The sequence below is a fragment of the Anoplophora glabripennis genome, unplaced genomic scaffold (genome assembly GCF_000390285.2).
Source record: "Anoplophora glabripennis isolate ALB-LARVAE unplaced genomic scaffold, Agla_2.0 scaffold88, whole genome shotgun sequence".
In the NCBI taxonomy this organism is placed as follows: Eukaryota; Metazoa; Arthropoda; class Insecta; order Coleoptera; family Cerambycidae; genus Anoplophora; species Anoplophora glabripennis.
This window is the reverse complement of record NW_019416799.1, coordinates 513,585-539,660: the sequence shown is the minus strand read 5'-3', so window position 1 is coordinate 539,660 and position 26,076 is coordinate 513,585. Positions and strand designations below refer to the sequence as shown.

Below are 26,076 nucleotides of genomic sequence, written 5' to 3'. Positions count from 1 at the left end.
ATAATAATAGACGAATTTTGCTGATATGATAAAAATGTGTTATTTTTTTAAATACGTTAAGTTTATTTAAGCTTAAAATTGTTGTAGACTAAAGATAACTCTTTAAAAATATCAGAAATATCCGAATAATTAAACCTTTTTTTATTAGATTAAGCAGTAATAAAAATTAATATTTATCACAGTTAGATATATTGTATTCTCTACCACCCCTTTGAAATCATTGGCCACCATCTGGCTACCCCTCTTATGGGCGTCGCCACTGAATTGTCTTGAAATTTACTAAATGTTTCACAATAATAGTTGTTTACATTTTTTCCATAGGACAAGTCTGCCGCGTGTACACGTCAGCAGGTTGAGCGCTGTTATCACGTTGTAATGAAACTCCCCAATGTTAATACTCGCTGTATTTTGAAAATTGTTAATCTTACGCCCCTGTAATATACAACTTTTTTGTTCATTTATGATTACTCTCATGCTGAAATTATGGCAGTCATACTTCTTACACCCTGTATTTACGTTAGACGAGAATATAAGCTCTGTCTACAATATGGTCTTAAAAAAAGCTCTGTCTATTTTTATGTTCAGATACTTCAGCTACTGAAAATTTATTTTAAAAGGATTATCTAAAATAAATTGCTTCTATTTATACTATTTATACAAAATATATTTATATTTCATATTAATGTAGTGAAAGTGCCTAGTTTTCCGGTATCTGCGATTTTTTTTACAATCGAAATGAAAAACTAGTAGCAACTAGAGCTTTCTCAGAAAACTAATCGCTTCCACCTGAAAATCTGAACCTCAAATACCTTTCGCCAATAGAAGGAACATCGAATAGTTCAGCCTCAGTAACCACGAAGGAAATCTACAACAGTACAAAATCTTAGGCGGACCCGTCCGCGTTGTGTCAGAAGATGGCCTGGCCGGACTCCGAAGTCACCACCTCCTGGTGGTGGAGGTTGTTGGCGTTCGCATCACAGCTCTGCTGGTTAGGCCTGATATGGAGCATCAGATTGTGGTTGAGCAGCTTGGCGCTGTGCTCCTGGGCCTTGGCCCTCAGGCAGGCTATGGAGTTGTTCCTAAAGGCCTCGGGGTCGTCGTTGTACGTCTGCTGGCCGGCAATGGGCGGGTGCGGCTGTTGCTGGTCCTTGTCGCCGGCGCCCGCGTGGCTCGGCTGCGTCTGCGGGGGTTGGCTCGAGGTGGCGCTGGAGTCGCTCGCGTCGGTCCGCATCGACGTGGATTCCTCGTGGTCGCTGTTGGTCGTGTTGTCTTCCTTCAGGTGTTCGGCGGCCTCCAACGATTTCCGGTGCATTCCTGGAACCAGGGGGGGGAGCGTTAGGTGGCTGTCGGCGGTGGTGTGGCTTTCGGTCGAATAGATTTTTGTCAGAAAAGGTCTTAGAAACAAATGTGGATATTTAAATATGAAGGATCAACATCATTAATTTTTTTTCTTCTAGGAAATTACCAAGATCTGATCATTTTGATGCTCTAGACCAGGGGTCGGCAAGTAATTTTACGTGAGGTCCGGATACTTTTGAAAATTTCTAAGTCCACAAAAAAAACTCGCATTCCTTACTAATTTTTTATTTTAATTTGCACTCACAAATTTAATCTACCTACTAACTATTAAGAACTCAAATCAATCATGCAATTGTAGTAGAAATGATAAGGGTGGCACTCAAATGTATTATTATCGATAGAAAACTATTTAAATAATTTAATTGAGTAATTTATACTTTCAAAAAATTTTTGGGAGTCCATTATTTTACCTTCCGCGGTCCGGATCTGGACCGCGGTCCACCAGTTGCCGACCCTTGCTCTAGACTCTAGACTCTAGACCAGGGGTCGGCAAGTAATTTTAGGTGGGGTCCGGATACTTTTGAAAATTTTTAACGAAGTCCACAAAAAAAACTCACATTCCTTACTAATTTTTTATTTTAATTTGCACTCACAAATTTAATCTACCTACTAACTATTAAGAACTCAAATCAATCATGCAATTGTAGTAGAAATGATAAGGGTGGCACTCAAACGTATTATTATCAATAGAAAACTATTTTTTAAATAATTTAATTGAGTAATTTATACTTTCAAAAAATTTTTGGGAGTCCATTATTTTACCTTCCGCGGTCCGGATCTGGACCGCGGTCCACCAGTTGCCGACCCTTGCTCTAGACTCTAGACTCTAGACCAGGGGTCGGCAAGTAATTTTTGGTGGGGTCCGGATACTTTTGAAAATTTTTAACGAGGTCCAGAAAAAAAATCATATTTCTTATTTTTTATTTTAATTTACACTCAAATTTAATCTGCTTACTAATTAAGAACTCAAAACACTCATAGAATTGTAAAATGCTAGAAAAAATGATAAGATTGGCACTTAAACGTAAAAAACATTTTTTAAATAATTTATTTGAGTAATTTATACTTTAAAAAAATTTTTGGCGGTCCAGTATTCTACCTTCCGCGGTCCGGACCTGGACCGCGGTCCGCCAGTTGCCGACCCTTGCTCTAGACCAATAGTTCCCGGACCAAGCTAGAGCTAAAAAGATCTTCACCAGGGTTTTAACGAAAATTAATTCGTGGTAGTATGCACATAACATTCTGTCTATCTCTTGCACTCTCTCTTTTAGAGAGCTAAAACTTTAAGAATAACGAGGACAAATATAGTAATGTAAGCACTCGTAGAGAATCGTCGTAATACCCTACTAAGTAGAACGTATATATACAGGGTGTTTCTTAATAACGTGCTAATATTTAAGAAGGTTATTCTTGGGTCCATTTTAAAAAAAACTTCATATGAACATATGTCCTAAAAGTCTTAACTTTTGAATTACAGGGTGCTAAAGTTTTATGACATTTTTTTTTATGATAACTGGTATTACTCTAGATATTTTTTCAAATTTGGTACACGCTAGGGTTTCTGATTTCTCGGCCTACTTTTGTTCTCGTGACTCGAGAATTCTCGACTAGGAATTCCCGGGAATTCTCGAATTCTCGACAAATTTCTAAAACTGAAAAAGGTCATAATTTTGGTATTGCAATGCGAAATATAAACATGCTATTATACTTAACAATCATCATTAACATTTTATTATTTATTCAATATTTTTATTACCAAATTACTTATATAAATATATAAATACTATATGTTTCTACTTCTACTAACAAAACTAAATTAAACTTTGAGTATCTTCTTCTTAAAAACCTTTAACTGGTTTTTTTATTAAATACTTTCATTATACTTATGTTTATTTCAATGTTTTTGAATCGGAGCTTTCTTCCAACAATTATTAATAATTATTAATCATGCAGTCTTTTAATTAAACAAATAGTAAATAAGGAATTTAACCGAAGAAATCTTAAAAAAAATCAAGCTTTAATTTAAAGATACAGAAGCGTTCTTCCTATTAATTTATAACTTATAATCACAATCTTTTAATTAACAAAACAAAAATAAGATAAATCAACTAAAGGAACAGAAACTAAATATTTTCAGAATCAACATCAACACTAGGTATCTGCTTATAATAAAATTTCTACACAGACGTAATATAACAAAGTACATTAAAAAAATAAGAATCGTCAAAGTAAACTAAAAGCCTTAAAAACTTAAACTAAATAAATCATGAGCTAGTCGAGAAACCACTTTAACCGTTCAGTTATTTGTCGAGAAACGAATTGAAAGCATGAACGAAACGAACTCCAAACAAGAACTTAAGACGCGCGTGATTTTTAAATTTCTCGATTTCTCGACACTTTTTTCTCACCTCGAGTAAGGCCAGATTTCCCGGGAATTCTCGCTTCGAGAAGTCTCGACCAGAAACCCTAGTACACGCTTTCCATTCTTCGAGAAGCATTTTCTGATGTACAAATAATTTTATTATTTTTGCCAGTGGCGTCTGCACAGGTTTTGTATTGAATATTTTCGAAGAAAAATATGTTATGCCACTGCTTTTTGTTAAAGTAAAAATCATTTTTGAAATCCTCTTCCTTTCTGAGCAAATGCGGTGTCTTGAATTTTTTTCGTTTGACGTAGGTACGGTTTTCTCAAAAAAATAAAATTCATTCATTTGCATCTTATTGGACCACTTACGAGAAAAAAAAAGATTTATGTCACTTTGAACAATAATTTATTTACGATAATAACTTTTAAACGTTGAAATTATGAAATTACAGTAATCTACATACATTTTGGAATGACGTAACATATTTTTCTTCAAAAATATTCAATACAAAACCTGTAGAGACGCCACTGGCAAAAATAATAAAATTGTTTGTACATCATAAAATGCATCTCGATGAATAGAAGGCGTGTACCAAATTTGAAAAATATCTAGGGTAATTGGTTATCATAAAAAAATGTTTTTTCATAAAACTTTAGCACCCTGTAGTTCAAAAGTTAAGACTTTTAGGACATATGTTCATAAGAAGTTTTTTTCTTAAAATGGACCCAAGAATAACCTTAAATATTAGCACGTTATTAAGAAACATCCTGTATATTCTTATACGCGGTGAGTCATTAATAATGGCAGATTGTTAACGTCAAAATATAGCGATCGAGCCAAACATGCCTTAATCAATTGTTGCTCCTTTTCGTTCTACAGGGTGTTAAAATTGAACAAATATTTTCCATTTTTTGCCATATTTTAAGTATGTATTGATCGATTGTTTAGAAAATTTGTGGTTTTATGTTTTTTGTGGTGGCAAATACGAATGTGCAAACAGTGTTGGGTCACGTCTAGGGGGCGATAGTTATAGTGTCCTGTCAATGTAAACATATGTCTAACTAGAAATTATTTAACTAGGTTCAATTCTAAATAAAAAAAGTATGCTTGTGACAAATTATGTATAATGATCGTACATAAAATTGTTAATCACAATATTGATTGCATTATACTTTCACCGCACATTAATTATCGCTTTCCTATACTAAATAATGGATCTGGTAATTTATCTATAATTTCTCTTTCCCGCATCAACATTTTGCAATGATCTTTATCCCAAATGACAATTAATGATGTTAAAATTGAGAACAGGCTGGTCATATCCAGTTCTCTGGCAGATTCTACTATCGTAGTTGACATTTCACGAAAATTACATGCCTAAACATAACTGAAGTTTTGTTTGTTTGCCGGCATTTAATTTCTTACATAAAATGAAAAATTGCAGTTTCAAAGTTTAAAAGTGATATCGTAAAACGTTACAATTTAGTAAATCATGGATAAGAGAATGTTTTTATTGTATTTTCAACTGCAATAGCGCCACCGAATACACTACATGCGTGTGTATATGTATATCCGGAGTTGAAAATAATTTTCATGCATCACAAAAGTGGGCTAAAGTAACGGAGTACGGATTATGACGGCGTTACGGATATGAGCAGTAGGACATCCAAGGACAAGGAACGTTACATAAAGTGGCGACATCGGGTGGCGTTACTGTCAATCGTGCAAGTGCGCAGCTTTCTAGGTTCTCTCTAGTGCTTTGGATTTACTATTGGCAACTTTTTCTGGCACTCCGACAGAGGGTGCAGAGATGCCTGTGAGTTGGAAGTCCAAGTCCTTGTTTTACTTTTCAGCCTTTAGGATCGTCTGGTTTAGGTAATAAATACGTAAATAGTACCTTCTTAAAATAATCCAATTTTCAAAAGAAAATAATCTGGTATTTAATTCAGAAAAGGACACAATTTGTTGGAGATTTGAGGTCAAAACAGATAGATTGAGCGTAGACAAGCACTAATCAAATATTACTCATTCTACAAGATGTTACATGCTTACAAAAGTCTAATTTTGGCAATAATGCTTCGAAAACCGTTGTTCAAGTTGAAAATTAGGCCATATATTTTTAATGGCGAAAATTTTTAAATAGTACATATGTTGTGCGTAGGGGGCGTTAGATACACCTTGCTGGTTGAGCAAATATGACCTCTAGTTTCTCGTTTTTCAAATACCGACAAATATACAGTAAAATTCCAGTCTTAGCACGCTTTTTCAGTTTTATATATTGATAAAGAGCAACATTTGAGCTTAAAAATGCATGTAAATCATACAGAAATATCAGTTTGGTAAATAAGTATTTTTCCATTTAGTATAATAATTTCTGATTAAAAAAAAAACTGACATGGGTATGTAGTTTTGTGGAAACATTTTATTTGGTGCCATTTTTTGAGATATGGAAACAGAAAACGCTGATTTTTTTTTACTGTTTTAATATTTATCGACCTTAAAGCGACACTTTTCTAATATGTTGCCTTTATTTCAAGATAAATGGTTAACAACTGTAGAATTCAGTAACTAATAATGTCCTAATATATTATCTGAACAATGCTGAGGTTACTTACTACAATAAACATACAATTTTCTATATACAGTGTTTTCTAATGATTTCTTCACTTGTTATCCATTTGTGGTTAAAAAAAGACATACAATTATTACCTAACAGCCAGGGAGCGACACTTTCGTTTTCTTTGGCGCTTTTAAGGATGGTCTCCGGAAGGGGCAACGAATGTCGTACCATCGCGCCGTATAGTCCGTACTCTGCCATTATCGTACTTCTACCCCAACATTTCTCCGTTTTCCTCCATTTCGCTCGCCTATTTTGAAACCATACCTTGAAAAAAAAAACAAACATGTATAATATTTCTGCTTCTCCATTATTCAAAAAAAAAAATTTTGTATGATGCAGAGGCACAGAGGTATAGGAAACCAAAGATTTGAAAAAGGGAGAAGAAAATATATTAATGAAGTTGCTTTCTGTTTGTTGAGATTTTTTATGAAAATAATGAAATATTTTATATTTCAGTGTCCCTATGAAAAAATATTTAGAATTATGATGTATTATACCAAAGTTTTAGGATTTTTTTTAAATGAATGTCAGCATTTCAAAAATTGATTAACTATTTTGTATAGGTATGTATAGTTTCCTTGATTTATAAAAAAACGTGTTTATTCTTCTATTGTTTGGCGTACGCAACGGGGCACGGTTTGGGGATCAGTATTATACAGGGTGTCCCAGAAATAAGTGCCAAAATTTACGATTTAAAAAATTACAATATCTTAAAAACAAAAGGTTCTTGAAAAAGGTTATGAAGCAAATGTAGGTGTTATAAATGAGTGGAAAAATGATTGCACTTATTTCTTGGACACCCTGTCCCTATTTTCTTGTCAAATTTAATGTATAAAGCCAACACACCAATGCAAAATTTTGTGTAGGCCACTGACTAGTACATATATTTTGCAGCTTACCATTGTCTGATTGGATTTAAATAGTGTTTAAAAAAAAGTTTACCGATTACGTAGAATACTTGTACTAACACATATTTTAGTTCAGTGCTAAAGATAGCTTCATCCAAGGAGCGCAACTACGTGGCTCATATACAGGGTGATTCACAAATTATCCAAAAAACTTTAGGAGTATATGCGTGAAAAAAATTTAACAAAGTTTTGAATTTGTAAAAATTGTTTATTTGTAACACTTGAATAACACTATAATGTTTTAATTAATAAAGTTATATGTCTATAATGCAACAAGAAATACATTTGGAACGTACTATATGTACTAGCCAAGTATCTGGCCCTGGTTAATGAGTTGTAAGATACAGGGTTGACATTCGAACACCTCCTATGATGGGCCTGTAGAGGTCCTGCAGCGGTGTCCGCATTAAATTTGGACATTTGACCTCTCCAGATTGAGCCCATCTTTACAATCTTTTGTAATGGGTCTCGAACGGGTCGTCGATCTGTAGTGTGTTTGTTTTCGTGTTGTGGTTCCTCAATTCGAATTTCGTAATATTCGGAGAAGTTTTCAGTTTCCGAAATTCGAAACTGAGGCGATTTATTGATACTCGCCTCGCGTCGTTGGCGGTCGAATTGCCAACAGTATCGGTCTCCGTCGTCTGTTGCGGCTTTAGTGTTTGGGGGCACCTGGAATTGTCGTAGTTACGTTTTTGGGAAATTTTCAAAACTTAGTTGAAAATTTAGTTTACGCTCTTTCACGTGGTGTGTTATCTCGGTTCTTTCGAACAAGGCCATCCGTTTTTACAGACGTTGGCTCAGTGTAGACGGGTTGGAGACAGCTCGAAGGTTAGATTCGAAAGTGGAGTGAAATTTCGAAACGGGGTCTATTCTACATCCCATAATCGTATTTTTGCAAAACTGTGATATACAGGGTGATTTACAGAAATATATTTTTTTAGTTGGCTCGCTCTGTACGTTTATGATCTTTAGGCGCCCGCCAATTGTTGCCGGGCGATGTCTTAATCAAACTCTTTTCTTGATTTAGCGACTCCGTTCGACGGTGGAACTTAATCGAATCCCGCCGACTTACACTTAGGCGGGGCAGAAGTAGTACAAACAAAAATCTCGGTTTGGATGTCTACCAGAGTTGGGCGCCGAGCGTTCCCATTGAACGAGTTAATTTCTAATTTAATTTGTTAATTAATTCTGTAACACGGCGCGGCGGGGGCTAATCGGTTCCATTGTGCCCGGAATTACACCTTCACAAAAGCGCCCGCTTTATCTAGAGTGCCGTGCAGATTCGGCGTACGCCCCCTCCCCCGGCTGCTATTGACGTTCATGTCGCTGTTGTACTGTCAGTGCGTGTCCGCCGTGATTATAACAGTATTCCCGTTTTGTTGGCGCGTAATCATTTAATGCGTTTGTCCAAATTAAATAATTTGGAGCTGAACGCAGAAGTCTCTATCTAACCGCCACTTAACACCAGGGCAGTCAAAACTGGACTGAAAAATTTGTAGGGAAGTAATAGCTCTAGCTTTTCTCCTCGTATCTTCCGCAGATTTCGATAAAATTTCGTTAGAAAGGACTGGATAGGATTATGGAAATATCCCAAGCAAACTCTAGTGCTATTTTCGGGGTTTACTCCCTCGAATTGCTCTAGCGGAATTTTTCAATAATTTTTAGGCGCCCAATAAAAATTTTGGCAAGAGAAGAAGTTACTGAAATATATTCACTATGTTCAAGCAAATTTTCCACTCGAAGCTGATGATGTGTAACAATCGTATTACTATGCAAATCGTAATAGGATTAGATGGATGCTAATGTTTCTAAAGGAGCTGCGATTTTTCCAGTAATTTTCATATAAACTACAACCAAGTAGGGAAAATAAGAAAGTACTTTTGCATTCTGCCTTCAAACTGTATGTAAATGGCAATATTAGCAAGTCTTTCATATTTAACAGGACTAAAAGAATTACCTCATTAGAAGCTTTATTGGGATTCTTGGAGTTGTTTAATATTTACGTTAATTTAAAAGTATGTCGGTTTTGTATCACTTTTTTAAATTCAACAATATTAAACTTAACTCTGTTGAATTTGAAATATGGACAATAAAATAGAATGTATTTATATTAATCATACATGCTTTGATCAATTAATATAAATTTTACCCATGTTTCGATAGTCCCCCTGACATTTCTATGAAAAATTTGTTCTTGTGTTAGGAAGATTTTTTTCAGTCAGGACCGCATATCATGTTTAAGTGAATTTTTAAGCAACTATTAGAAACTTTCCGTTCACAGACACGACCAGACACGATACAGACACACAGACACGACACAGACACACAGACACGACACAGACACACAGACACGACACAGACACACAGATACGACACAGACACACAGACACGACACAGACACGACACAGACACACAGACACGACACAGACACACCACGACACAGACACAGACACACAGACACGACACACACACACAGACACGACAGACACACAGACACGACACAGACACACAGATACGACACAGACACACAGACACGACACAGACACGACACAGACACACAGACACGACACAGACACACGGACACGACACAGACACACAGACACGACACACACACACACAGACACGACACACACACACAGACACGACACACACACACAGACACGACACACACACACAGACATGACACACACACACACACAAACTGAAATATGAAGATAATTTTAATTTCAACTGCATATTAGCTATTACTGGAAAGGTTCTGTACCATTGGGAAGATATCTTAGTTCATAGGTTTAGACTGTCATCTGCAACCATGCTCGCAGACACGGGAAGATATGTTTTAAAGCTAGCTCAGGAAAGTGACGCGACTTATAACGGAACACTGGCGCTTTAGCAAACATCTATACAAGCTAAGGCTTGTAGGCAGTCTCTTCTGCCAAGAATGTGAAAAGAACAAAATTACTTGCTGAATAGGATTAAATAGTGGGATGCACAATAGGCCTTGATTAGAACCAAGCACTAGTAGTAGAAGCAGCTATTAAACACAACGCTTTTGTGTTAAACATTTCAGTTGTTTATAATGTCTTATTTCTCTCACTTTTAATACAAAGTACTATTATTAATTCTTATATAAGACAATTTTCTACAATGGAAAGTATATAAAAGCTGTTACTTTTGAGACAATCGTAGACAAATCTTGTTTTACTTACTGAAGAGCTGGTGGTTGGCGACCCTGTACACAAAATGCAACAAAATGAGCAAAGTGCTGATCACAACGGTGAACGGGACAAATAACAGTCATTATCGGACCCGGACATGTGTCATATATTTCCGGACCGGTTAGCTGAAAACAGCAAATAAAATTATCCAACTATTATGTTATTATGTCGAGAGAGAAAAAAATAAAAAAGTACTAGGTGCTAATTGGACTGGCTGTCTTGTTTATAAGACTCATTATTCCCCGGCCGCCTTACGTGTTCTCGGCCTTATGTTGGCTCAACTGACAGGCTCATTGTGTGGAAATCATCGAGTCATCGTATTTTTTATATCGATATAATTCCTCGGGTTGCGCTCAACTTTCTGCTTAGTAATTTCACAGGATTCGATATGAATGGTTAAGTTGTTTTATTGTACGGACCCCTGTTCCGAATTATGGGAATAATTGCGTCGATTTCGTTTAAATTGTATCCACTCTTTTAACCGGTAGTGTAAATATGGCCTTCTGAACCAACGCCCTTAATAACAAACTAATAGTGGGAATAAGTAGGAGGTTTATTTATTGGGTGTCTTTCATCATTCATTATAAAAGAAATAACTTTGAATAGGGGTTATACAGATACAACTTTTCACCTTTAGAAACAGGTCTCAAGTTTGTTTTCTCAAATTTTTTTATCCTCATTTTAGTAATCGTCATACCCCGCTGCTAGACACACTAGTGAGACCTTAAACAACGGAGCCCGTCGAACGTTTACATAATTTGCCATATTATTTATTTATCTCAGTATCTATGTGCAATACCATTATGTGACTGAGTGATCCCACCCTTTTTCATATCCAGATGCATTGTCTAACCAATCATTTATGAGTGATTTATTTTTGCACTCAATATTTAGTTAAATTTAAAACATATTAGAGAAAAAGTCAACTAAATTGGTTTTATATACTCATAATAGAGTCAAATGTCACTCAATTGATAGTTAGCAGTAACTCGGTCAATCGGGAGATTTTGCTGGCCAGTATAGATTTTTATAATGAGTTCATTCGTTCAAGTGGTCCTATTGCAAGTGAGACAATTTTTCAAATAAAATGTTTCACTGTATTGAGAAATACAGTTACTTTTGGCATTATTTGCCAAAAATATGTCTATACTGACAGACAAACGGAAGTCACATGACAACTGCATATGCGTGTTCTATTCAAGAATGACAGATTCTGTCTCAAGTACTTTAGAGAAAGATAATTAAAAAGTCTCTCACATTTTTAAGTTTACTTTTACGTATTACTGGTTGAAAATTTTGTTGGTATGTGTAATTAAAAAATCTCGTCCGGTGCGGGCGTAAACGATCACACTGTATACTTAAAATTTTTTGTGAGCTGAGAACTCCCCTAATGCATATTCAAATCCGGAGCAGCAGAACCAATTCCCGGTCGTATAATTCGCGGATATTATCATAAATGTAATATTTTAGCCAGTTACAAAGTTTCGGATGAAATTGCGTGGAAAAGGAACACCATAAACATGGAATAAGTGAACAATGATTGAGGGTAATGGCGGAGACTGGAGCCGACTTAGACGAAAACTCGCGACTATCTTGCGGAAAATACAAAAATAATCTAATTTATGAAGTTAGAGCGTCCAATATTTCATCCCTCTGATACCCGGATTTCTCGTTATAATCTATTTTGGTTCTTTGTTATCCCGAATAAAGCCATAAGTTCGGTCCGTGATTGATAACCCGCCGCTCAGAAGGGCCATATTAATCCCACCCTGACGCACAAATTATTTTATTGCGTTAACGCGGTTCTTGGCGATTGTTGCACCACGTGAAATCGTTATACCGAGCGCCTGATGTAAAGTACTTTCATAGATTTAAGAGAATCACTGCGTCGACCTGAGTTCAGGTGCCGCCTGTCATAAAATTTAGTTGTCCAGAGACCGCACCTGGAATGACCTCTTTATTGAAACTAATTAACAAGTAAAATGTTTCTATTAATTTTGCACAGTCTCAAATAAAGCATCTAGATAGTAGATAGACTTGTTTACATACACAGAATATTCCCAATCGAAAAACTAACAAAAGAAAACAGTACCTTGTGTGTAATAATTACTTACTTATGAAATAAACTGGAGACTGTGTTATTTTGTACCCATACAGTGTACAAATATGGAAAACAAAAAAAAAATCGTTCACCTCAAACTTGCCAGATTTAAAAAAATTTAATTGGCACAATTCCATTCGATCTCTCTTCCTGAAATAACTCCGCCGAACATACGGGATGTTTGTGGGAAAATAATACACTTGTTACAAGAAGTAGCTGTTACTAATAGACACTTAGCTCTTGAAGCATATTGGTTGGTAAATATTACGTTACATGAGTAACCTAACAATATGTAAACTGATACTTCTGCGGCGTAGAGACTGGCGGCCGGCGCCCTAATTGTCGATTTTGGCCCTCATTAAACTTTGTATTTCGAATGTTATCCGTGGCAACAGAAAATAAATTCGAATTGAATGGAACTTAATATGATTAGAAAATTGAAATTTCGTATACGTTTCTAATATTAATTTAAATTTCGCGCCAAAACATTGCGTGCTGACGTCATTTGGCATAATGAAATAAATCGCTATCATCTGTAGTCACACCACCATGCAAAGGAATAAAATACATATTTTATAATTATCGCTCTACAGCGGTTCCTTTCAAAAATGAAATTTAATTATACTAACTACCCCAGCGTTTTAAATATTATTAAATTAGAGCACGGGTTCCTCACAGGCAAAGTTAAAAGCTCATCAATCGTTGCGACACAATGTTATTGATGTAGCTGCACAAACATGCACGCCATGATAACGTACAGCACACCAAGTCGAGAGCTTTAATATAATTATGCAAATCTGATGAGTACAAATTTGTTGCCGCATTTTGAACACAGTGGTCCGAACAAAGAGACATATACAGGGCGTCTAGTTAATGAAGTTAGTCGATATTAAAATAATATAGGCTAATAATGTATATAGCCGTAACTTGTTTTTGCGATAGTGTTTACATTAGTTTTTCAAGTGTCAAAAATGGCTTACGTGTATAGCAACTTGGAGTTGATGGATATCGTTTTAATTTATGCTGAAGGAAGACAAATGAAGATAAATATTTTGAAGAATTTTAAATGTAAGCCTCTTATCAAATAAAACTAATTTACGTCTCGGTTTTACTAAACTTTATTAGCATTCCATTTACGTCTCTTCCTTTTAACTCAAGCGACGTATATGCACAGTCGATAAAACAAAATTTCACTCCCATCCCGCTCGAGTGCAGATAACAAGTATCATTATAAGGTATGGGTACAGCATAATGAGGGTAAAATGTGAGGTGTTAATCTTTGTAAAATGATTTAGTGGCAACCTGATGGACATTTCAATAGACCGTTTGATGTGGACATAAGGAGGCTTTGAAATGTGGTCGCCTAACAATGCACGAACATCTGAAGATCGAAGTCGGGACGAGGATGATTCGACTGTTTGTCGTATCCTGCCAGGGCCAACTGGCGTGCTACCGACGCGCCGGTATCGCCTACGGACGGGGTTAGTTGATTTCCATTTTTGGGGTAATTATGGCACATTTTGTTTCACAGATGGAAATTGTTGACATTTTGTTTAGATTTATCTACTTAATAAAAATAAAATATCCAACGCTTTTACATAGGATAAATTTCGACATTATTTTCAATTCCGGGAAAAGAATAAGCCGATAAAGTTCTGTTATCGGAAGTACTGTAACAGTATACCGCGCCAGGGGCGTGCCTTGAAATTTTCCGCGTTATTTTCAGAATATTAAAATATATCTACACATACAGGCTGATTCAAAATTCAGTACAAAGAATTTAGGGGCGTATTTTTGAGGTCAAAATAAGACTTTTTTTTCTTATAAATAGGGACCACAAATGCTTAGTTTTCGATATACAGGTTGTTAAAATTTTTTATTTTTTTTTCGATTTTTTGGGAATAATTTCCAAACAGATTTGATTATTGGCCTAAAACTTGGGGTACGGGGGTTTTTTAGGATGCTAAATTTAAAAATGTCAATGCTTTTGATGTACTACGGGTAATATGCAAGATACCCGCGACAATTAAAAAAAATACTATATTTTTTTTTGACATCGTAGTTTAATTTTAGTTTTTTCTCGGTGTAGTTTTATGGAATTTTCGTATGTTGCCTGTGGTATCCTCGACAGACTGGTCGTCTTTTTTCTTTTTCAAAACCTTAGTAAAAAAGTCACTCAATCATTGTGTGTGTTTGTGGAGTGTGTATTTGAACGCTTTGCCGGCACAATTTAATCAACTAAATAGCTTAAGTAATAAAATGTCTCGTCCGTTATGAAGACAAATTAGATGAATTCATGAACTCGCCCGAACGCCCTAAAAATAACAATCAGAACCAGTAATGAATATTAAACGTATTAGTCATATCCAGCAGATATTATTAGACATTATAGGATGCTATTATAACGCTATATTCGCATAATGCGCCGCTCCGAACAATGGTCACGTGTCAAGCGCGCCCTGGCACGTGTCTAGGAGACTAGAAACAGTGTAAAACGCGCTAAAACACGCCTGCGTCGCGGCGCCCGCGACGCCGATCTGTTAAACTAACGAACCGTGCGGACGCGTGCTCAAACAACGTCCAATTACTTTGCGGTATCATTACACTGTACTTAATTGTAAAATGTTCGGGGATTTGGCTCGGGACGAACGGATGGACACAGAACTCATCCGAGGTGCAGAAAAATGCCGCCCCTGGGTTGTACAGTCGAATTAAAAATTAGGTACAGTCCGTTCTTATTCCGTTTTTCATTAATAGATATGAAGAATAAAAAATACAATAAAATACAAATAAAATAGTAGTTATTTATTGTATAAGTGTTTTAAGTAGCATTTTATCCACGTAAGAATGTTTAAAGTTCGAGAGTTTTTAATATTCTAAAACACGAATGCAATACAACGTTTTATCCATAATCACATCACCATCACATTTGTGGAGTCAGAATTATTGGAATTGGAAAAAAACTGAGAGTAATGACAATAAATGAAGAAGTCATGCTATAGTATTTTTTAAATTTGAAGAAAAAATATGCAATTTCATCTATGTGGCCGAAGTATTCGATGTTGAAGGCTACTATAAAGATCTACAAAAATATAGATATTGGAAAATATAACAAGCTTACTGCTTATTTCAAGAGTGAATCGAGATGATACTAAGCAAAAAAAGCTGCAGTATTGGAAAGAGTATTGAAGAATTTTTGACTGGATTTTCCGATAAAGAATATTTAATGATTAAGATAACATCTCTATCTTCTACATGTTTTTGGATAAATAAATATTCTATACAAGATGTGTCGGAATTAATTGAAGATAAACGAAACTAAATTTGGAATGGTTGATTTAACAAACTTATCTTTTTTTTTATTTATCGGCTGTGATAAATATTAATTAAATAAGCCCTTTCGCCAGTAACATCAGTATTAGGTTATTTTTATTAAACTATTTGTCGTAAAGTATACTAAAACGCGCGATTTACATAAAAAAAATGGGAAACTGAATCCATGAAAGATGTTGTGATGTACTAAGCGAGAAGTGCAAAGTTATTATTTTTTTTTTGAGGACTTGTATGCTCCAAAATTGCAAGAATTTTATCATTAATAAAACAATAGTCAGAACATTTTCCAAAAATTGGATTCTAAAAAATTTGTAACAGGCATATACTTTAAAATTTAGCTTAAGTTCATATAAGTCAATATAAGCGCGGTTTTAGTATATATTTAAAATCAAATATTCCAGTCGAATGGCCATTTGCCTAACACAAGTTACCATTAACTGATAGACTTCGAAATTTCACTTACTGATATGTTTTCAACGTAGCCAGTATGACACTGAAACCTTGCATGAACCCTAAACTTTGAAGGGTTAAGTGTTTTACTAATGTATTAATACTATTGCGTTACGGCATACTTTGTGTGAATATGTATTTACATTAGTAAACTGAGTCCTAGTCCGATGTATTTGTGTCGATTGGTTATTTTCACGGACAGTGATTACCTTTTAAGAGTATTTAATCAATGTTTTTGGTGAACTATGGCGTGTTCGTGTTCAAGTGAGATGTGGAGATTTAAAAGAATAGTGAAATGATGTCGCAGTGTTTGAGGCTCGTTTTATGTGCAATGAAAGTGTATGTGCGGCAAAAATTTTATACACAGATCATATTTTTTTGACTGTATACTTTTTGATGTGATTTGTATAGAGGAAAAGTTATATAGGGTGTTAGAAGTTTGACTGCCTTAAATTAACACGATAGAATACATTAAAATAAACAAAAAACCTTACATGACATGGGTCCTAAATTCAATTCAACTTTTTTGCTGACGCAAATAAATTTTCAATTACAACTAACACTATTTTTCTCACTGTAATCAACTGAATAGAACTAGAATCCCACTTCTGATATGTTACATTGTGCGCTAAATTATTTTTGTTAAATTTACTCTGAATTCCGTTGAAAGCTAACATCAGTATTGTTTCTCTACATGATGTTGCAATATTAAAATTAACGACGACGATAATAAGTGTGTGAATATACGCTTAAATATTATAACAATCGTACATTTTCCCTTGGGTGTGGACCCTATTATTTATCACTTGGGGAAGAGGTGCTAGTGGCATCAAGAGAATCATGAGAATGTTTCTCATTTACCGGCACGTGGCGCCCCCTGCGGACAAGGACAATACTAGAAAACGACGGGGAAGTTGAGAAAAATAAGGAAATGTTTTATATAATTTGCAGTTGTCACAAAGTATAAATTAAGAAAATTCATGTACAGAATTATATACACAGAAAATAATGCCCTATAAAAAATTACTATATTATTGTAATTCGCCATATTCAAAATATTTTTGTGTAATTCTACCAAAAATGTATTACTTTTAGTAGTTCTCAGATTTGTACCTACTTGAAAAACACAGGAATGTTTTGAAAAATCATTAAAACGAAAGTTAAAAAATCCCAGCATCAACAACACCGATGCCTCCCAAGCTACGGTCCCAATCGAATTCGTATCTATTACCTACTTATCCCGTTAATTGAATTTTGACAGGATAATTGTAAAACGGCCTGTCCGTGGAGAGCCACAAAAAAATAAATAATTGTGTACACAGTGGGCCGTTGTTATTTTAGAAACGCTGAACGAGCCCACTCACAGTGACTTTCACAAATCGAAATACTAACGTCTCTATAACATAATTGCCAAGGGGCCTGTTGGTTCTGCCTGGGTTATTTACACTGTACTTGTAACGTAAACACTCGAAAATATCAATTTTAAATTAGCGCCAAAGTGCCATAATCTTCATAGGAAATTGTTTGGTCGTTAAATATTTTTACAGCCAGGATCGCATCTATTCCGTGGAGATAAATGGATAGCAATCTGAATACGTTTAAGTCGTAATCAGTGGGGTGCTATACAGGAAGTCCCAGCAAGCAATCACACAGTAACAAGCTTAGACAACCAACATTGCAGGGTTGGTACTGGTAACGAAAAATCCCCAAGTCAAAGCAAAAAATTACACTATCATTGGTTGTGTTATTTTTATTGCTTCCGACGCCATTAAGTATAACATGCACCAAATTTGAGATTTAATGAAAAACCATTTCAAAAGTGAGATTATAACATCCCGTAAGTTTTAACAGTAGCCTTTTTTGGACTAATTATAAGAGAAATTCAACAGTTTTCATCTCAATATCTTTGCTCTATCCCCACTGTTTTCTGATACCCTGTTATTATGATGAGGCCCTGTGCAAATTTTGGGTCTTTCTTGGGTACAGGACACAAAATGTTTTATTATACAGTGTGACCAATATTAAATGGAAACACCTTTTTAAAAGAGGTATTTATAGTCTGATTTAATTCGGGTTTTTTAAAGCATAGAGCTGAAAAATATATTGTAATAACTTCGGGAGATGTTAACTTTTCTTACCTTAATTTGCTTAAGTTCTTCTTCTTCTTTTTTACAGACCTTTTCTTGTTAGGGCGCCAGCTTATGTAAGCGTATATTTATTATAATTTAATTTAGATATGGTTAGCTAATTTATAAAAACAAACATAAAAACAATATAAAAACAAATTTAATTCAGTCTGAGCAATCTTACCTCAGGGTAAGGTTTTGAGACAGGTTGTTGACTATTAAAATTTTTATATTAATCAGTGAATTGGGCAATTAATATTAAAATTTTATTTTTAAACTGTATGTGATCAAAATTACTGTATTTATCATAGAAATATGATTTCAATTTTATTTTACTTTTAGCATCAACCTTAGTTTAAATAAAATAAAAGATATTTTATGTGAATGGCTAATAATTTGTTTTATTTATTCAATTTTTTCCTTTTCTTACTACTTTTGACTATATTTGGACAATAACTTTTTCGTCTTTATTTCATAAAATACTCCTCTTCCAAAATTTTTCTTATTACAATTTTTTTAAAATCTTTATTGATTGATTTCTCGTCTGTTAGTGACTACACTTTTTCTATTTCATATCCCACTATTTTTTTAAATCACATTCTTAATTCTAGTAATACAAATCTTTTTACCAACCACAAGTTTAAATTCTGAATATAATTCATTACACGATATTTAATTAAATTTTTGTTTCAAATCCTCCCTCTTTGATTGTTTACTCTGTCATATTATAAATTCAATTTATTATATGTAAAATTTTTTTAATCTCAACTTCCTCCTTCATTCCTATTGGTTGATTTTTGCCAACACATACTATTTTGGTTAATAACTTGGGCAAACTTATCTTTTATTTTACAATCAATTTTGATATATATTTTTTTAACCTACCATTCCCTTTATTATTTATATTCCTTGCTATAATTCATTCTATCACAATATATTGTCACATACTAATTAAATTTACTTTCAGTTGTCAAAACCTACTTCTTTATTTTTTGTTAAATTTGGCAGAAGTTGGTTGACTAATTTTTTATTTAAAATTTGAGTACAACACTGGATTTTATGTAACCTAATCGAGTCTATCAAATTTGGCGTATCTATTGTAAAATTAACTTTATTTCTGTTCTTTCTAAACGGAGTAAACAATCTAAAGAATTGCAAACAAATTAAATAAAGTCATATATGTATCTTAAAATTACTTTTTTGTACAACAATCTGAGTAGAAAAATTAAAATTTTTCCAGATAATATTAAAGATTGTGCATGGTATAAACAGCGGAGTTGTTCAATAGTTAAAATATACCTCAAATTACGAAATAGGTAGATAGGTTGGAGAGAACAGCTCGCTTGTTAAAATTTCACAAATCAATTTTTTGTCTATACGAAGACCTAAAAATTTCACTCACCAACAGTACTTATTATCTAAGGTAAAATTTGTTCTTTCCTCCTTCTTTTGTGAACTACGAAAACTTAAAATTTTGGAATCTGACATTTATGGGGCATTCCATTTGGCTGAAATTTTTTTATTGTTTTCTACCCCATTGAAAACCTCAGAATTTTTTCAAATTTTTTCGCCCAACTCAAAAAAAGTTGAATTTTTGAAAAAAATTGCTTTTTCTTTAAATAACCATAACTTTTTCAAAATTTTTGTTTTTAAATGTACTTTTTGAAAAAAATAGATCAAAATTATCTGGACCTATCTTCACTATCTTCACAGAAAAACGAAAATTTCTCGATGATTAGCATTTTTGAAATTTTTTTTTTTTTCTTATAAAAAAACTGAATTTTTATAAATCTTCAAATTTTTTCAGTGGTGTTTTTTCATATTCTATTTTTTTTTATTGATTGAAAAAATTTTTTATTTCAAATATAGCTTATTTCACATACCTAATACCATTTTGAAAATTTTTGAAAATGTATATAGAATCCCAAAATTGAAAAAAAATATATGAAAGAAATAATTAAAAGTGGTAAATATGAAAAATTTCGATTTTTTTTGAAAAATTAAGAAAAAAATACTTAGATCATTTTGAATAATTTTTTTGTATTTTTTCGAAATCTACATCCAAAAACAAAGAAAATGAAAAAAAAGTTGTTATTTGGCCCACCTTTGAATGGACTAAAAAAAAGGCATGCAACACATTTGAACTCAAATAAATCATTTTTAAACCATCCTACTTTGACTTTTTGAAATTATCATCAATCGCTGCATAGAATACATTTTTTCAATTTTGTTATTCTGTATACATTATCAAAAATTTTCAAAATGGTTATGTGAAATAACCTAAATTTGAAAAAAATATTCTTTTTCAATCAATAAAAAGAAATTGAAATCGAAAAAACACTGAAAATATTTGAGGATTTATAAAAAAATGTCAGTTTTTTTATAAGAAAAAAATTTCTTTTCAAAAATGAAATCATTGAGAAATTTTCGATTTTTTTTCGAAAATTGAAAAAAAACCTGAAAATAGGTCCAGACAATTTTGATCTATTTTTTTTCGGAGTACATTTAAAAACAAAAATTGTGAAAAAAAGGTCCTGATAACTCAATTTTTGAAAAAGTTATGGTTATTTCATAACTTTTTATAACTTTTTTTGAGTTGGGTGAAAAAATTCTCAGAGGTTTTCAATGGGGTAGAAAACAATAAAAAAGTTTCAGCCAAATCAAAAGGGGTCAAGGTTAAAAGTGGTCGATTTGGCGTGAAATGCCCCATATATAAATTTAAAAAGTACTTGGCCTAGAACTGAACCTTGTGATACACCTATCCGCATTGAAAATTGGAATACATAGCATAGACGTACGTGCTCCGCGAAGTTTTTTTTCCGAGTAACAAGCCCACTTTCCTTCCGTCTCGAATTATCCCCCGGCCTTACCCACCCAGCCCGAAATCAAATTATATGAATGATTATCTTGTACGTATCCAATCCGGGTCCAATTTGGCAAATCGCTAGAGAGATTAGCAGCTGAGTGAATGACGCGTTGATCGGCTTACGACCGGCGGTATTACCGGAGCTCATGCATCGCTCCCGTTGTCCTGCAACCCTTCTGGCCTGCAGGACATTCCTGGCGCACATACCGGGCTTGCGGACCCAGCCGAACGGCCGAATTCGACGACGGGTTAACGCGGGATGAAAGACGAGAACCGAACTGAGTGGTTGCGCTAGCACCGGTTAATCTAGGGCTGTGGAAGGCATTAAGGCATTAGTCAATTATTGCATGTGTTTGTGACCACCCCCTGCATTTATTACTTTCAATAGCCCCGCGTAAAGGAGCTCTGTAGCGGCGGATTTGCCAAATCTGGAAATTTTGGCCAAATGACTACGAGTACGTTACCAAGAAAAAATCAAGTGTGCGCGCGGTCTGTACGACACTGCAGGGTGACACTGGCTGGCTTCGATTATAGAAAAACGGTAAAATAAATTGAAAACTAATGTTTATCGGATAAGTGGTGTCAATTAAATTTATATAGGTATTTTAGCCTCTACTTAGCCTTGCATTTGGTAATAGTACTATGTTGCGACATATTTTCTGTAAACATATTAATATTTTCATTCGTAACCTGATTACGGTCCTGTTAAACTCCGCGCCACACTAATTGTAAGCCTAGTGATAAGTATAGAGAAGAACACTGATTTGATTGTAAAATAGAAAATGTTCAATGTATGTATTCGTTATTGGCATAAATTTGTGTTGTTGTTGTTGTTGTTGTTGTTGTTGTTGTTGTTGTTGTTGGTTATTTATTTGTCTCTACATAGCCTTACTGTTAATTTCGAATACTCCCGAGCTCCTCTAAAAATCAGAATCATATTTACTTTTCCATTGAGTACTCTTTTTTTGGTAATTGTAGGAAATTTGCACAAAAATAATTAAATAGTGTTAGTAATGAATATGAACATTCAAACCATCTTGTTTTTCGTTGCAACACTGTTAAAACAAGTAACAGACTTGATCAAACTAGTGTTGTCGCCAATACAAATCATTTTATTTGTTTTCAACAATTTCAACAGGAGAGATACCGAAAAACTTTTTAAATAAAAGTTTTTGAAAAAGATAAAAACTTTCATTTGCTAAAAGAATATGTGTAAAATTGGGAAAACAATTTTGATGTCACATCATTTGAGTTTTATGAGTGAAGTGATATATTAATAAAAAAAATTTGTATATAATACTGTTCCTACTGATAGACCTTTTAATCTCCTACAAAAGCCAATTTTCTTTACTAGAAATTATGTGAAAAACCTGTCACTTTTAACACAATCTTAGATAAAAGAAGAAAGATCCTTATGTCGGCATGTATAACATTATTTTGATCATACTTAATTATCTTTAACAAAAGTAGCTTGTTTTATAAAGTTTACGTAGTTCCTTTTAATCGAAGTTTCGCTAAAAACATATTGAATCAACTTCGTATCTTCTACAAAAATATATATGACAAAATGCTTTTAATTAACTCAGTTCCAAATCAATTTTTAAACCAACTATCTATCCGTCTGCGTAATATTTTTGGCTCTTATCGTAGTTATAAATGCAAATAGTCCTGCCTCTTCAATATTTATGAATGAAAACACAAGCGCATTCCTTTTCTAACAGTTGGAACTAATAAAGTCAAATATTTCGTTTCGCAGCGCATTGATCAGGGTCCTAAATCTAACGGCACACGGACAGTGGCGTAACTAAGAAATTTTCGCCATAGCTTTCAGAACTTATCGGAGGCCAAATATAAAAATTTTGATTTGTGCAAAGAAAAAGGTGCCTTAGTGTGTTATAGTAAGATTTAAATACAACACTGAATATAATTTGTTGGTAACTGTCGACAAACTGTATTTATAAGTGAATAAATTTTTAACGTATGTATTCTTTTTCCGTGTAGGAAACAGTAAATGTCATTGTTAGCAGTCAAATTGTATTTTCAGACGAATTATTAAAAGAAACCAGAATAATCATTTTCAAAATATATTTGCATACGATTTTAGTATATTAAGTATAGCTTAAAAATAATTTTTACGTATCTTTCGAAATTGTTTATTATACTTTATACTTCAAAACATGATGTGTTAGTATTCATAGTCGTTATAAATAATAGTATAATAGATACCTAAAAAACTTAAGAAACTTATGTTAGAATTTTTTAAAAATTTAGAATATTGTCTGAAATTATTTATTTGTGGTACTTAGCTGTTAAATATTTTTCCTTTTTTTTTGTACTTGTATTTCTGTATTTCTTACAGTGACAGACAAATATACGTTTGTTATATTTAATAATTATTTTTCATTACAAGAAAAAAATTTATGTTTTGACTATCAAAGTTAACAATAAGTTCTAATCACTCTGTATTATTGATCTATGTTCGTGTTCATGATGTGAATCTAATAATTTTTATACTCATATTTGTACAAAATTTCTACAAGGAACAAAATACCTGCCCAAAACAGGAGGTGGTGTTATTTTGTTATTACTGAGATGTGAGATATAGATACCCCGTAACGAGTCGCCGCTGGCAGTCCACGATCCTGCTGGCATTCCCGGCTCGTGAGTCGGGATAGTCAGTCTTAATTAACTAATTCCTCACATAATGGGTAATTGCTATGCCAGTGATGTATTGCCTGACTCGTCTCGCCTACTTCGGCTGAGCCTGGCATTATATTCATACTCGGCTTTAATCCATCCGCCCGTTATTACTATCACTACCGACTGTTTAATAACTTGCCACTTATTATTAAGCCCCTGTTCTCGTATCAGACGAATTTCCTACATTTAAGCTGCTGCAAAAGCCTGCTCCTTGTTTGGCTGCAGAAAAATTTGGTGTTCTACATGATCTGATGATTTTTCAGGGAAGAAGTAAGTCATCACATCGTTATGCTACGTTGTTGCTTGCATGGTTATTTATTTATTTATTTAAAAATAAATATCCAGTGGTACAATCTCACTAGACACGGAAAAACTAAAGACAAAACAATAAGAAACAAATAAAATATGTGCCTAAAGTAAACAACATGTATAAAACTTGCTAAACGAACAATTTTTTTATGTTAATGTTATTCATAGAGTGAAAAATATAGATTAAATCAATATTCATACTGTTAGTAATTGGAAATCATTTGGGATTTGTATAAGGTCTAGAAGCTTGACATAAAATCTGTGAAACTAATGAATCTGGATGTAATGTTGATGTTGATAATTTTAAAAAGGAATATCATTTAAAACGTAATTCGCCTACGACAGAGACTAATAAAATTAAAACAACAAAGCAATAATTCTTCAGGTGTACCACAAGGAGGATAAACTCCATAACTAATGTAATATATCCTAGTCTTTAGGTATCTCTGTTGCACTTTATCTAATTGAGTATTGTAAATATTCTAGTTTGCAACGCACAAATGCTGGTTATAATACATTTAGACTAATTTAGAGTCTCTACATTTTGAATGTCTTTAGAATTACTCAAAATAAAGCTCAAGTTTATAAAAGCAGACTTGGTTACTAAACGAATATGTTCATTAAACGAAAATTTAGCACCAAATATAACATCAGCGTCAGCAAATTACGTAACTCTAAAAAAGATTCAACAGTTTAATCATCGAAGTAGTCTAGAGTAGTTTTGTGTCGACTGTAGGATTAACAGTAGATTATTATTTGTAGACCAACTGTTCAATTTATCAAATTCATCTTGTAATCTTGTGCAATGGATGGAAAATTTATCTTCCAAAACAATTTAAGGTTGTCTGCATCGAGAAAACGATTGACATTGATGCATCATTAATAAAAATAATAAACGGGAGTGGCCGCAGGATTGACCCTTGAGGAACCTCTGAAGACTGATAAAAAAATATCGGATTGGAAGTCACTATACTGTACAAAGTAGTATCTGTTACTGAAATAAGACTGAAATAAAGATAACAGAGAGGGTATAGTACCATATAATTCCAATTTTGTTAATAATTAATAAAAGCATTGTTAATATCGGAAGGATTATTTATTTGTTATGTACCATTATCATTCCTTCAGAATGGGATTAAGGTAGAACGTAGAACTAGATCTTAAATTAACATGAGACAAATCTTTTATAGGATTTGAGGACAGTTCACTTTCAATTGAATTTAAAGCGTAATAGGAAACCAAATTAATGCTAGATTTAACTTCAGTTTTTATTTATTTAAAACAGTTATAATCGTCTGTGGTATTTGCAGATTTATATTTACACTGTAATTTACACTTTAATTTAACTTTATTAATAATGTCCTTAAGATTCCTTCTTATATAATGATGCTGTTATAAGTGCTGGATGGTGGTCGTCTTCTTTCCAAAAAGGACCATCTGTTTCAGAAACAACACAATCGCCAAAATTACTACAAATAATATCTAGAATTGCATATTTTCGATTTGTACAGGGTGAGTCAGTTTTTTATAGTAGGATTTTAACAGTTAATAGAGAATATTTTTTTAATAAGAAGAGTTCCTATAAACATAGGTCTTAGAACGCTTCATTTGTGAGATATAGGGTGTTGAGAACAAACTTTTTTTAAGAATTTTTCTTAATATCTCTAAAAGACCAACATACTGAAATTTGGTATTCATGACACATTAGTTATGGTGAATA

At 33.6% G+C, this 26,076-nt stretch overlaps 1 protein-coding gene across 1 annotated transcript in view; it reads right to left on the bottom strand.

Annotated features, from left to right (window-relative positions):
* Window positions 1–907: 907 nt before the first annotated feature.
* LOC108912001 (visual system homeobox 2-like) overlaps window positions 908–26,076 on the bottom strand; it is a 94,868-nt gene continuing 69,699 nt past the window's right edge. The window contains exons 6-7 of the mRNA XM_018717100.1: window positions 6,435–6,609; window positions 908–1,314 (exon numbers count right to left, since the gene is read on the bottom strand). Coding sequence (XP_018572616.1) covers window positions 908–1,314; window positions 6,435–6,609 — 582 coding nt within the window. The remainder of the gene's footprint in view (window positions 1,315–6,434; window positions 6,610–26,076) is intronic.